Below are 15,911 nucleotides of genomic sequence, written 5' to 3'. Positions count from 1 at the left end.
TTAGCCCACAAAGCTCAAAGAGGCTATGGCGACACCCCCAGTAGCACTTGCAATTAATGTTTATATTATAAAATATTGATTTTAAGGACAAAGGAGGTCAAACAGGGGATTATAAAAAAATAATTCTGGATGACACTGTCCTTAGGAATCTGCCAATGAATCTACTTTGGTAAGTAGATTCCAGATGTTAGATTTCCTTTAAGAACAAACTGGCACTACAGTATACTCTAAGAATGAAACACACGTGGAGGTTTAGTGTATTTTGTGTATACATATGCTCAGATCAGAGGCGCCCTCACGCAGCACACAGGCCACCCTCAAGCTGCACACAGGCCACCCTCACGCAGCACACAGGCCACCCTCACGCAGCACACAGGCCACCCTCACGCAGCACACAGGCCACCCTCACGCAGCACACAGGCCACCCTCACGCAGCACACAGGCCACCCTCACGCAGCACACAGGCCACCCTCACGCAGCACACAGGCGCCCTCACACAGCACACAGGCCACCCTCACGCAGCACACAGGCCACCCGCACACAGCACACAGGCGCCATCACGCAGCACACAGGCGCCCTCACGCAGCACACAGGCCACCCTCACGCAGCACACAGGCGCCCTCACGCAGCACACAGGCGCCCTCACGCAGCACACAGGCCACCCTCACGCAGCACACAGGCCACCCTCACGCAGCACACAGGCCACCCTCACGCAGCACACAGGCCACCCTCACGCAGCACACAGGCCACCCTCACGCAGCACACAGGCCACCCTCACGCAGCACACAGGCCACCCTCACGCAGCACACAGGCCACCCTCACGCAGCACACAGGCGCCCTCACGCAGCACACAGGCGCCCTCACGCAGCACACAGGCGCCCTCACGCAGCACACAGGCGCCCTCACGCAGCACACAGGCGCCCTCACGCAGCACACAGGCCACCCTCACACAGCACACAGGCCACCCTCACACAGCACACAGGCGCCCTCACACAGCACACAGGCCACCCTCACACAGCACACAGGCCACCCTCACACAGCACACAGGCCACCCTCACACAGCACACAGGCCACCCTCACACAGCACACAGGCCACCCTCACACAGCACACAGGCCACCCTCACACAGCACACAGGCCACCCTCACACAGCACACAGGCCACCCTCACACAGCACACAGGCCACCCTCACACAGCACACAGGCCACCCTCACACAGCACACAGGCCACCCTCACACAGCACACAGGCGCCCTCACACAGCACACAGGCCACCCTCACACAGCACACAGGCCACCCTCACACAGCACACAGGCCACCCTCACACAGCACACAGGCCACCCTCACACAGCACACAGGCCACCCTCACACAGCACACAGGCCACCCTCACACAGCACACAGGCCACCCTCACACAGCACACAGGCGCCCTCACACAGCACACAGGCGCCCTCACGCAGCACACAGGCGCCCTCACGCAGCACACAGGCGCCCTCACGCAGCACACAGGCGCCCTCACGCAGCACACAGGCCACCCTCACGCAGCACACAGGCGCCCTCACGCAGCACACAGGCCACCCTCACGCAGCACACAGGCGCCCTCACGCAGCACACAGGCGCCCTCACGCAGCACACAGGCGCCCTCACGCAGCACACAGGCCACCCTCACACAGCACACAGGCGCCCTCACGCAGCACACAGGCGCCCTCACACAGCACACAGGCCACCCTCACGCAGCACACAGGCCACCCTCACGCAGCACACAGGCGCCCTCACACAGCACACAGGCGCCCTCACGCAGCACACCTTTCCCTCTTAATTATGTGGGAAATAAAAGGAATGGGAACGACAGGTCTTTTCCACACTGCAGGTGACTGCAAAATGTTTAGCACAAAAGAAAAACATTGATTTCTTTAATAATGTAAAAGACACGGACTGGAGGGACAAGTAACTCTTACCGCTGTGCAGCTGCTTAAGTGACAAATGTGTAATATGATTTCCTGATGATAGCAAACTAATAAATCTGTTCCCCTCCATGCTGTCTATTCTGCACCAGGGATGAGGCATATTCTCCCTGGAATATTTAACCTACATATATAGTATGAATTTCTACCTTCACATTTTCCAATTTGACAATTACCAAGCTGCAGGCAGCATGTTATAGAGCAGGAGATGCCAAACAGATTGTACATAGTGTAATATCTGCAGGCAGCATGTTATAGAGCAGGAGATGCTGAGCAGAATGTACTTAGTGTCCTATCTACAGGGGGAATATTATAGAGCAGGAGATACCGAACAGATTGTACATAGTGTCCTATCTATAAGAGGTATATTATAGAGCAGAAGGAGCTGAGCAGATTGTACATAGTGTTCTGTTCTGCAGGCAGCATGTTATAGAGCAGGAGATGCTGAGCAGAATGCACATAGTGTCCTATCTAAAGGGGGAATATTAAAGAGCAGGAGATGCCAAGCAGAATGCACGTTGTGTCCTATCTATAGGAGGAATGTTATAGAGCAGAAGGAGCTGAGCAGATTGTACATAGTGTTCTGTTCTGTAGGCAGCATGTTACAGAGCAGGAGATGCCGAGCAGATTTTTATTCATCTCTTCCCACAAACTAAAGTTAGGCTCTATCCACGGGTTGGGACCTAACTTGCTGATCAGTGGGGGTCTCAGTGCTGAAACCCCCACAGATAGCGAAAACTAAGGGTCCGTCAGACCCCTTTTCGCTCGTCAGATTGAGACCGCATGACCGTTTTGCTCCATTAATTTCTATGAAGCTGACGGAGATCGGTGAGCGTGGTGCATGTCAATTTCCATCAGCTCAGCAGTGAGACCCCCACTGATCACCAAGTAAGGCTCTGTTTTGGTTCATGGCAAAACCCCTTTAAGTATATAATAGTAAGTGCATAAGAATTTGCTTCTAAACGAGAAAACTGGTATAGAAGGAGAGATAAATTGTCTTCATAGTTCAGCACCTATACTCCTTAAACCACTTAAATGACATCAACCAGCCCTAACTTACTAAATATGTATTTGGAGCCAAGAGGCACTACGGTGGCTTAAGCTGTTGTACCTCTGGCTTATTAGCATATTTTGATACATTCTTTTTCAGGGGCATCCAGCAGTTTCTGGAGATTAGAAAACCTGTTCCACAATAAAAACACAATGGTCAACTACGTTTGGGCAGTCTAGCATCAGAAATTCTGAAGGTCGATGTCCTATAAGACTAACGTTGGTATACTGGTGGAGCAAGGATGAGCCCTAATACCTCCAAAGCCTAATCTCTAGACATCCTAGTATATCCTACTAGGCACTTCTCCATTCATCAAGGAGGAGTGACTAACTTAAGGCCTAATACCCTTGAAGATGTATGTAACAAGGGTTTTCCGTGAACTTGCAATGATGACCCTCTAGAATGTCATGTGGTTGAAAAATCACAGGCAAATTTATGATTTGCTGCTACAGTCATGTGATGTGACGCCACTTTGACAGAATACATGAGTCAGGACTTAAAGGGGTTTTTCCACGAAAGAAAATTCTCGCATCTCAATCCCCTAGTGAGGTTAACACAATAAAGATCATTTTAACCCCTCACTTTACAATATTAGTCAGTTTTATTGCTGTTTTAGCTCCTATTACTCTGTAAACTGTTCAGTGTAAAATCACAGGGTGTGCACGGGGTCTCTCTAAGCAGACACATTATAATCCATCTAATTCTGTGGGGTGACAATGTGGTTACATTATCAGGGTACAGGTGTAAATACACTTTCATCTGGCTTCTGACATTGTAGAAAGAGACACACTGACACATAGAAAGATAGAGGAGACAGATCAGAGATGCATGAGATGATTACACAGAGGCTGATAGCCCATTACAGTGTTACATCTCACAGACATGTGCCTGCCTCCCCCTTCCCCCAGATCACTTATCTCTTTGTAGCTTGTAGTTTGCAGCCTCTCTCTCTGCTCATGATCTTCTGGCTCTGTGTCTCAGTGTGAGCTCCATGCAGGGGGCTTGGCTACAGACAGTAATCTCAGCAGCACGATCTCACACAAAAATCCAAGATGGCTGCTGACCCTAAGTGAGAAGTTACTGGGTCGTGTATAGGGGAAACTGAAATCGTGTACACCAGGACTGATAGAGACAGGTTGGACTTATATCTGTGAAATGCTGCATTTTTTTTTTAATAACAGTGAATTAGAGAATGTGTTATTTTGTTATTCTGAGTACATATAAGAAACTTGTCTTCGTGGGAATATTCCTTTAAAAAAAAAAACTATACAAAAAAATCAAATACCTTGTTCCCAATAGCTTTCTTTGGTGGAAAGTGGAAGTTTTTCACATGTGGATATTTGCTTTGCAATTTGTGATGTAAACTCCGAAACTCTGCATATCTCCTATAAATGTTCCATTCATCGTCCTTAATCCTGACATACACCTGAAAGAAACCAAAAAAAATCGAAGTGACTATTGTAACCTATGGGTAATACATCTGAAGAAGATGCACATACAGAGAGTATTACAAAGACAAATTCATACCATTCATATAAAACACAAGTTAATACATAATGGGTTTTAAGCAGTCTGTCAAAAAACACATGCGTTTTTGGAAAACACATCCGTTTTTGACCAGTTTTAATTAAGATAATTGGTAAAACCTGTCAAAAACGCATGCGTTTTCAAAAACGCATGCGTTTTTTGATGGACTGCTTAAAAAACAGACCAAAAACAGGTTCAAAACGCCATGTGTGGCATCACCCTTATTCCTCTGATCTATTGAGGAAGAGCTTCACTGCTGACCATGTACCTAAGGTGCAGCTACAATCATAGAAGAGGGCGCACGACACACGCAACACATCAAGCCTCGCGTTGTAGCCCACTAACTTCTCAAACTACTGTGATGGCACTTTGTGAAAAATAATTGGGTTTTGGTTGTAATTTGGGCACTTGGTCTCTAAAAAGTTCGCCATCACTGGTCTATGCCGTTCTGAGCAGCTGTGGTCTAGAGTGGCCTAGGGAAAAGGCTATACTTTCAGGAGGTTTTATTCCCAGATAGTGCCTTAAAGGGGTTGTAGAATGTGTGCGTGTTCTCCCCTATCTAAAAGATAAGTAAAAAATAGCCATTTGGTATAGGTCTGACTGCTTTGGGTTCCCACTGGCAATGGGAATGTCCTGGGTTCCAGTTCTCACTAATAGAGCGGCAGGGTAAGCATTCCATAATATGGGACTGTTAGAGACTGTCAGGCACAGAACTCAGCTCCAGCACTTTCATAGAAAGTAATTGGTAGTACCAGAGATAGCTGTGGTCAATTCTCTTGATCGAAAAGGGTTTCCAATAGTTGAACCCTCACTTTTTTGATTAGGGGATAACATGCAAACATTAATCCTCAGGGTAGGTTGCCCACACACTGTCATTGGCTAGTGTGCCCTATGTTGTGTTAGCACCTCTAATCCAGCGCTGGCCATGTGTGATTACTGACCTTCCATTCAATATTACAATACAGAAGACCTGCTAATTAAAAAAAAAACAAAAAAAAAACGTGCGGCCAATCCAACTGGGATTCATCATGGAAAAACCATATTGAACCTCTAGTGATAACTAGAGCACTTAGTATAGTCAATACATGCTGATCAATGTACTAAATACACATTATATTATCAGCTAATTGATATCGAGCAATATCTACAAGCGTTTGTATGAAGAGAGGAGCACAAGTCACATTTCGGCTAATATGGGGCACATAATGTGCCCTTTAAATGCTATTATTCGCCTTCCATAACAGCAACAGGGCTTGAGGCTTAGAGCTACGGCATTTATTCTTCACAATGACAAAGAATTGCTGAAATCAATATTTTCCAAAACAACTAAACTGGAGCATTTGTAGGAGGAAAAGTAGATATTTTGTAGAATGAATATATAAAACCCCTTTTAGTTAGAGATTTGCAAGTGAATAAAAAGCAGGATTCGGCAGCAGACGATGCCTGGTTTGGTAACTTCATTATTCACAACCTGGAGCTGGAGAAAAGTTGAAGTATTTTGTTTTGTCAGTTGTCACAAATGTCAGAATAGAGAAGAGATTAGGAACGGTTAAAGAATAAATTAAAACTTACCATCTAGCGAAGCTTTGTATATCTCCACTTATGGTCGAGTAGAACTATAGTTACAGGTCCCTAACAACAGTTTTACATAACTCTGTACCCAACTCGCTGTATCATATTACTCTATGTCAGATCAGTATTCAGGAGATCACTGGATCACAATGTACTGTGACACACAAAGTGTGTCTTCCGGCTGTGGTGGTTCCGATAAACATGGGCGTTTTCTGGATTTTAAAACAGACTGGGGCACATTTACTTAACCGTCTCGTCGCAATCCCCAATCTGGAATATCCGACGAGGATTCGGAGCTGCCGCGATTCACTAAGAACGTGCATCGAATTTCCTGCATGTGTCGCTTCCCCGCTGAGGTCTGCCGGAGTTCACCTTCTTCTTCCCGGTGTATGTAAGTGCTGATCTTGCGACACAATTTGAATGTTAAATTCCGCAGTTTGTGCGAATTAGTCGGATTGTCCGACGGCCACGCCCCCGATATGTGTCACATGAAAGCCGGCGCCGAAGCGCCACAATCTGATCGTGTGCGCCAAAAACCCGGGGCAATTCAGCGCAAATCAGAAATAGTCGGGAAACAAGACGGAAATGCGTCCAACGGACCCTTAGTAAATGAGCCCCATTATGTTTCATTTCCATTGTACTTATAGTGTAAACCAATATGTTGTCAAGCAGCGGAGCAGGTTCTATATTACATTTCTTTCATGGCCTGGTGTGGTGGCATCATCCAGAAAATCAAATCTGAAGCGAGATGTAAATTTATTTTATGAAGTCAAGGAGGCGGAGAGTTTAACACTAAAGTCAAGCTCTCCCTGCCTCAGAATACACTCTTCACTGTAATTCATGGTCCTGAGTCCATGTCCATCATTGACCAGATCTCCTGTGCATGATTTTAATCACAGGGAAGTGTTCAGAGGCAGGGAGAGCTTGACTTCAGTGTAAAACTCTCCACCTCCCCCCCTGACTTCCTCAAATTAACATCGCACTTCAAAGTTGATTTTCTGGATGATGCCACCACACCAGGCCATGAAAGAAACATGATCTAGAAACTATTCAGCTGCTTGACAACACACTCGCAGTGGTTTATTAGGCACATTTCTGATAACAGAATCCCTTAAAGTATTGTAGGGATATTTCAGTAACATTGAATCATCCAAGGAAAGGGGATAACTTGTAGGTGTGGAGAAGCTGGACTAATTAAAAGTGCCACAAAGCTGAAGAGAGAAGCAAATACATGGGCAACCAGCAGCTTTATTCATTTAGGGAAACAACAGACCCCCATTGTAGTGATTGTTGGGACCCCCACCAAAAGAAAGTTATCTTATATAGTATAACTTGATGAAGCCGGAAAACCCCTTTTAATAGAAGCTTTGGGGTATAGTAACAAAGATAGGAACAAGCAAGATAGGGTAGAAGAAAACAAAATGACTCCTATTATATTATGTCAATAACCCAATAGAAAAGTAGAGTGCGCACCCAGGTCTCGTACCTCGATGAGAGTAAAGAACCGAATGTACCCCTCAAGAAGAGAGGAAAGAGGATGAAAAAACTAAATATGTAAAAATGCAGTCTTTATTGATAACAATGTTAAAAATTACACACAATGCATTGCATAAAAATTTGGAGATACAAGTGTAGGTGGTACACAGAGGAGCTAAGCAGTCAAAAGGGACATGGAAGGTGAAGGATAAGTGTAGTGTAAATACAGTTATAACCGGATATTATAACAATAACAAGGCACCGAACTAGTAATGACCCAGTGGTGAACATTTACCGCCAATGTGCGGCCTATAAGTTGATTACCATAAAACAGGTGCCATGTAGTGAGCCAGTTCTTACCTAAAGCATTGGGTAATAACCTCCAAAATTCAAAGTGACTGTGTTCATATTTAGTTTTTTCGTCCTCTTTCCTCTCTTCTTGAGGGGTACATTTGGTTCTCTAATCTTTGGGGTATGTACACACATTTATTTCACACAGATATTTTTTGCTAGAAAAAAAAGCCCTAAAAAATTCATAAAAAACCCTACCCCACAAAATAAGTTGTCATATTGCAAGATGATATCCAGTTACTTTCAAAAAACGCATCTAGATTATAAGAATTTGCAGTTTCTGACTTCCCCATGCAAAACTCAGAGACTCTTGACCTCTCTTAAAACTGCTTGGTCCGAATGCCAAATCTCTATCAGGACCCCGAGTATATTGTACCGTATATAGTACTGGTCTCCTCACATGGGGAACAGATACGGTATTTTTCGGACTATAAGGTGCACAAAAAATCCTTTGATTTTCTCAGAAATCAAAGGTGCGCCTTATAGTCCAGTGCGCCTTATATATGAACTGTACTGACAGACAACAGCTGCCTTGAACTGTGCACAGGTCTGCCACCTGCTGGTCATTCATCCTTATATTCAGGTGCGCCTTATAATCCAGTGCGCCTTATATATGAACCTAGACATTTTAGCAGGCATTTATTGATGGTGCGCCTCATAATCCGGTGTGCCCTATAGTCCGAAAAATACTTGATCTGGGAACAGATATGAACAACCACTTGAAAAAACACCAATTCCAATGTCCATCAGAATTCTCTCAAAAAGAAAATGTGTTCCAGAATAATTTAAAGTAAAAAATAAAAAAACACATGAATAAACTACACAAGCATGTAAAAACCATGGTAACGCTTGTACTATCCTGCTGCGTGCAGTAGTTTTCCTGATGCACAGCTGGGTTGGCTTTTTATAGCAAGTTATTGGCATAGGGTGCATTTGTGGAGTATTTCTTTAGTAGTATTTTCGCAGTGTGCGCAGGCGGACATCTAGGAATTCTCAGTCTATCATTATAGGAGTTAAATGTGCGGTAATGACCTGGTAGAAGGTCATTGAAAGACTTGCTAAAATTGCTTGCACATAATTTTGGCAATAAAAGTTGTCACATTATTGACTTGATGGGAGGAGGTGCCCTAGGGAAAAAAACTGGCAGTTACATCCATTGCTTTTATGGTAGGGATCAACTAAATCCATTTAGTTAAAGTGGACCTCATAGCTCCTGTGTCACTGATCAATTTTTTTTTTTTTAATTTTTAAACCCATGCACCCATTGAAAACACATGGCCCCCCAAAATTGTACAATGCATTTGAATTCATTCATACTAGCGTACAGAGACCAGACCCCGGCCCCACTGCCGAGAAACAAAAACGTTTATTACCCCATTAGCCGGTATGAGCTATTTTACACATAAAAGAAGTGGTGTCATATCTCCTGTACAGGGGAATGGATCAAAATGGATCAGGGCAGAGAGTCATTGAGATGAACTATTCCCTTCAGCATGTTGCATTGGTAACTGGTCAACTTTGATAAATTTGGACCATAGTAAAGTACTGGGCAAGAATAATACAATGCTTTTGGATGAAATAGTAGAATAAAAATTTACAGGGAAAAAAGTTTAGGAAACAATGTCAATACATGTACAATCTGTAGAGGTAACAAAGTTCAAAATTTTTACTATATTTCTTTAGGCATGAATGTCCATCAGGAAAGGTCCTGGAAGGGCCACTATGGGATACAAACCCCAAATTAACCTGTAGATCTTGGTTGTGTAGTGCAGCTCTTCTAGGATGCCAAGATACAAACTACTCATAGGGTGTACAGTATGGAACCCAACATACACACTCTCTGGCCCTCAGGGTCGGCTCCAGGTTTCAGTGGGCCCCTTTGCAGTAAACTCACATAACGACATAGATTCATTATATACAGCCTCCTCACCCCCATGGATTAGTAATATGCAGGCGCTTTCCCCCCTTGGATTAATTATATACTGTCCACTCCTCACCCCCCCCCCCATTCATTATATGCAACCCCCTCCTCATCCCCCATTCGTTATATTCAGCCCCATCCTCACCTCCCATACATTACATGCAGTCCACTCCTCACCCCAGATGCATTACATGCAGCACCTTCCTCATCCCCCATACATTAAATGCAGCCCCCCTCCTCACCCCCTATGCTTTATATACAGCCCCTCCTCATCCCCCATTCATTATATACAGCCTCCTCCTCACCCCCCATGGACTAGTAAACGTGACCATTAAAAATTAAAGGAAACCTACCACTTAAAAGTGGTAGGTTTATACACATATACATGGCACCAGCTCAGGGTGAGCTGGTGCCAAAACATATTTTTGTTAGGGGAACAAAGCCCCTATCGCAGATTTATAAGTTATATTAACTTATAACTCAGCGCACGGCACTTGGGCACGGCGCACCATGCGCACGCCAGATTCTTAAGTGCTGGAGAGACGGTGACGTCACCGAGCTCTCCGGCACACGCGCGGCTGTGCAACTTAGCACGGGGAAACAAGCCGTGCTAAGTTGCGCAGGCATGCGTGTGCCGGAGAGCTCAGTAACGTCACCGGCTCTCCAGCACTTTAGAATCCGGCGTGCGCATGGTGCGCCGTGCCCAAGTGCAGTGCGCCGAGTTATAAGTTAATATAACTTATAAATCTGCGATAGGGGCTTTGTTCCCCTAACAAAAATATGCTCTGGCACCAGCTCACCCTGAGCTGGTGCCATGTATATGTGTATAAAACCTACCACTTTTAAGTGGTAGGTTTCCTTTAAAGAATAGTACTCACCTAAGTTTTCTGCTCAGGTCCAGAGCTTCTCCTCTGCCGTCCCAGCGTCCTGCAGCACACAGAGCGCTGCTTTATGGCACGAGCACCCGGCACTGCCAGGCTGCTGGGGATGGAGATATGGCCATGAGTGGGCCCACCCTGCCACTGTAGGCCACGACACTTGCCCGGGTTTGCCGGATGCTGGTGCCAGCCCTAAATACTAAATCTCTATTCACAATATTTTTGTCAAATTTGTTAATCTCGTACTAATAACCAGGTGATTACTATAAAGCAGTGATGGCGAACCTTTTAGAGACCGAGTGCCCAAAATACAACAAAGACCTGCTTATTTATCGCAAAGTGCCAACACAGAAATGTAATTAGTGATTTATTCTCCCTTCTCTGTCACAGTTTTCTTTGATACCAGCCCCTGAGGACACCAATAAAGCAGAAAATAGTCCCAGGTAGCGCTGTCACTTTAAAACAGCTCTGTGCACAGCAAGTCCTGGGCTGTCTGGGACTGCAGGAAGATACCTGGAGTCATCTCTGGTGATGGACTGAGTGCCCACAGAAAGGGCTCTGAGTGCCACCTCTGGCACCAGTGCCATAGGTTAGCCATCACTGCTATAAAGGATTTACTTTGCACTAACATTTATTTGTAATATGTCGTATGTCTGCACCTGGTAACTAATAACTGCTTAACACCTAAAAACCAAAGTCACAGCTCTCTGCTCCGCTCTGAAGAAAGGCTAGAAGGAATATTTGTTTATTTCAAAAGAGCTTCCCTTCCCGAGGACGACTAATTGGCCATATTACATCCACCCACTCCCTGCACTGTGGTAACACCTGCAAAGTGGCAATGACAATTTCACGGACAATGGGCCGAGCCTGACAAATACATTCTTTTTACAATCATTTTGGCATTTAATAGGAACATCCTCGGCCAAAAAAATGGGAAAACATGCTCATCAAAGAGTCAGAGTCAGAGTACACACTGTGATGTGTAAGTAGACACTGCACATTTATACAAGGGATTTAGGAGAATGGGGATCTCTCAAACACTTGTCACATCTAACCAGCCCCTTATAGTCACCACCGCACAATGCTGACCAGACCACGTCGTGTGAAAGTGATCGGAACAAAGGACGCAATTTTAAGAAATAAATTGCATATAAAAACCAACAATGATAATATCTAAATGAGTTGTCCAGGATAAACGTTATGTTCTTGTTCTTGCCTGGATTTCCTTTAGCGATCCAACTTTCATACAGCACCTGGTTAGGACTGTGCTGTGACCAGCAGGAGACCACAGCATGGAACAGCACCGTTTTGCCATTTCTGCACCTTTAGGCACCTCAGTGTGACAGAGGGCTATTCTCATTTCAGGCCATTAACAGCTAAGAATAGCCCTCGGGTAGGTTATGTAATTTCCCTCTAAAAATTTCCTCTTTTATGTGAAATCTCACCTGTTTACCTGTAAAAAAAATCTCCAAAGTCATGAGGAAGGGAAAAGAAAAGCTTTCTTATTATGCCTGAGATGAGTCAAGTTTAGAGGCTGCAGGGGGAGCATCACTTCAGACACCCCTATCTTCGGCTCTATCCTCATCTATAAAGATGCACTTGGTGTCATATAAAAGAAAAGAATATCATCTTTCAGTCCTCCGATAACGTTACGGGGGTCAACGATCTGGCCCAATGTGGTGGCTCCCATGAGCCACTTGCATTTAAATGCACCTGGTGGCTTTGCTGGTAGCATTTAAATGGTTAACACCAGTGATCAGTGACAGGAATGATTGCGGTTGTTAGCGGTGGGTGTTTGCTGCATTACCCCATTGTGTATAAAGAAGGCTAAGCCTGTGAACCCTCTACATACACTCACTGGGGACCTCATGGTGTGGTAAGGGGTTAATGTAATACTGACATGATCCCAGATACTATAGAAATGAAGAAAGGCCATGAGATAAAACTCCCTCTGTAGCCTCTAAACTGCAGTCATTTCATGCAAATATGGATTACCTCTGCTCATTTTCACATAAATTTGGAGAATGTTTTTTATAGGTAAATGAGTGAGATTTTACATAAGAGAGGGAACTGTAGAACGGATATTTCATGCCCTAACATCTGGAGACAGAGTCCCTTTAAGCAGGACCTTACTTAATAGTGAGGGACTGTATATTTCTCAGACTCATCTTACAGGATAAGCCTACCCATAATGCCATCTTCTTGTCCCATGGTCTGTATGGGTTCTTACTGATTATATATTACAGTTTTATACTCAAAACCCAACCCATGAGCACAATGTTTCCAATTCAAATATAGTCAGTCCCATGTAAGGCATCTAAGTCCTTAGTTTAGTTTTATATTATGGTGGTTGAACTTCTCCGAGGGTAGTAACTTCAGTTTTCGGTTGCTTCTCCTCGACCATGGAGTGAGTAGCTATAATAACATGATTTCAGTAGTGTGCGAATATTAAAGCCCTGCTGCTTTCTGGCCAGATTACAGATTTCCAATATGAAGGAAAAAACGTATACCTGCATTGTATAAATTAACTACCTTATTAATGGCAGTCATCACACCACACTATTATTTTTGGATACCTACTAAAGCTGTCAGTCACACAGAGATGTCTCTAATCTCTTTGCAGCCCTGGGCTTTCCATGCAATGCACCGTCGGCCCCTGCGGCAGAATAGGAGATAACTTATTTCAGCGAGCACCCAATTTGACTTTCTAAGCGTTCTCCATATCAACCGATGAGACACAATTCACTGCTCTAAAAGAGGCTTTGCATAAACATGTGCTGCTCCTCTGTCATTAATACAGGGTCCAGTGTCAATTCCGGATACACAATGGAAGGATTTTAGAATGCATATCACATGTCAGTCACCAGCAGAACGATAATGTGAGGATAACTCCTGGCACATAATCTCTATTACTATCTTCATTGCAGACACAAGACCCAATATACTGCCCCCTATCCCAGGGGAAAGAGCCTATATATCTTCTCATAGATGAAAATATATGGAACTATTGTAAGGGTATTATTTAAGTATACTCTCTGTCTAAATACCTTAAAAATGCACATAGATGTTAGACTTGGAAACCTCTTTGTAAGCTTGGGTAGATCTCTCCACTCTGAAGAGCCCACAAGCCACAGTACAATTTCTAGTAGTTTAAGCACTGTAAAAACTTCAATATTACTCTGTGCACTGAGATCTATGATGGCAAGCTAGCCAGGCCTGTCCCCTCATCCCCCTCAGGATCATTAACCTTTTAATGTCACAAGAAGCAGTAGGCCAACATACAGACAAGTGACTAGGCAAACAGAGAAATGTGCAGCTGCAAGGGTTTCAGTGTTCTCCTTCTACACTATTATAATTACATTCAGAGAAGACATCATTGGATAGAACATATATGTAACTACTTCCCACAGCTGGAATACATTCAATATTATAGAGCAGTGATGGCGAACCTTTTAGAGACCGGGTGCCCAAACTACAACCAAAACCCACTTATTTATTGCAGAGTGCCAGCACGGCAATTTAATTAGTTATTTATTGCTACCTGTTCTACCACAACTTTTAATTATATCGGCCTCTAGAGGACAACAAAACTGTTGAAAGAAGAAGGGCAAATTTGGACTAATGTTGTAGCATCCCACTATGGTCACCCTGTACAGGAAGAAGCCTAGAGGAGCTCTAAAGATAATGCTCCCCTTTGCACATGTTCTACCTCTACCTGTAGTCCCAAACAATCAAGAATGTGTTGCTTTAAAATAGCACTGAGAGCAGCATTTCTTGACTCGCCTGGGACTGCAGGATGATTCTTTGAGTTCTATGTCAAGTGCTAAATTGATGGCTTGGGTGCCCAAAAAGAGGGCTCCGAGTGCCACCTCTGGCACCAGTGCCATAGGTTCGCCACCACTGTTATAGAGGAAACTTCTTTACATAACTGTAGTATGTCAATATGACCATGGTTGCACAGTTGATAAAATGGTGGCCATGCAATGTTATAGTCATTTACCACATTTCTTCTACTTTTAAGGTGGCAATACACCTTAGACATGTAGGAAAGAGGCCACTGCCAGGCACCTCTAGCAGCATCTGAGAGCAAAAAGATCAGAGAATATAAACTTCCTATTTCCTTAACATCTACCATCAGAGAAAGATTGGAAGATAGCATTCAAATTAGATGGTTTAAAACTAAGGGGTTCAGTTGGTGTTTCCCTGGATCACAAACCGAAATGGGCTCTTGTCTATGGCAAAAGCCAGTCACACTAACATGCTCCCATAACCAGAGCCCCAGGATGGACCCCAAGAATGAATTTTAGCTACCAGGGGCTACTCCATGCCCTCTGCAGAGCTGCCCTCCTGCCCATGACACCAGTGAAAGAGATGGCACGTCCCTGTGCAGAAGGTCCTGGGTCTCTGCCAGCTTCACTTAGCGCAATGTACCTGCTCAAGCTGCCAACACTTAGAGATCACTAGCAAAAATGCCAAATACCCCAATACTGGAGTATTTTTTTTAAAAATGTTTTTTTTTTTTTTTTATTCTTACTATTTTTTATTTTTACTATAACTGATACTGATATCCCTACCGTGATCCTGTAATGGAGAATAGTGGGCAAATGTCCAAACCAGCACTTCTTCACCGTTTTGCAAATCTTTTTTAGAAAAAGTGATCAAAAGGCCGTGATGCAACAATAAAAACGTCATCTCATTCTGGATAAAATGATACAGTACAGTGCCTCCTCACCGGTAACCCCCCCTTCATCGATAAGATCCTGTTATAATTAACACACGGAGGAAACATGTAATTACCGGCAGCCATTTTTACCAGGCATCACTGGTCCGGGTGACGTCATGGTGGGAGACCAAAACAAGGCCAAAATTGGTTTTGCCCACGGCATGTAAAGGATAACCCCGACGATAGGCGAGTGGACCCATTTAAAGGGTTAATACCTGCATCTACAATTTGTACAAGCACTGTTTGCAGGTGTTCAGATTTGGGTTACTGTTGGGTCTACCCAACACTACTAATAACGTATACATTCCCAAGGTTCAATCACCAAAAATTGTAGTTTTTTTCCTTTTTAAACTTTTCTTCTCTCTTTTTTAAATCAACTATATGAGAGGGATATAAATTTCAGGACCCTGACAGTTTTACAATCCTTACTGAACAAAACACAGCTAACAGTAA

General features: G+C 44.2%; 1 protein-coding gene across 3 annotated transcripts in view; it reads right to left on the bottom strand.

Moving 5' to 3' along the window:
- Window positions 1-15,911, bottom strand: part of SNX29 (sorting nexin 29) — a 353,067-nt gene that overhangs the window by 97,517 nt on the left and 239,639 nt on the right. For all 3 annotated transcript variants that reach the window (XM_072120679.1, XM_072120678.1, XM_072120680.1), the window contains one exon: window positions 4,296-4,436. In XM_072120679.1, the coding sequence (XP_071976780.1) occupies window positions 4,296-4,436 (141 nt within the window). The remainder of the gene's footprint in view (window positions 1-4,295; window positions 4,437-15,911) is intronic.

This window comes from Engystomops pustulosus, chromosome 8 (genome assembly GCF_040894005.1).
Source record: "Engystomops pustulosus chromosome 8, aEngPut4.maternal, whole genome shotgun sequence".
Classification (NCBI taxonomy): domain Eukaryota; kingdom Metazoa; phylum Chordata; class Amphibia; order Anura; family Leptodactylidae; genus Engystomops; species Engystomops pustulosus.
Note: the sequence above shows the minus strand (reverse complement) of the source record. Positions and strands in the feature narration are given on the sequence as shown.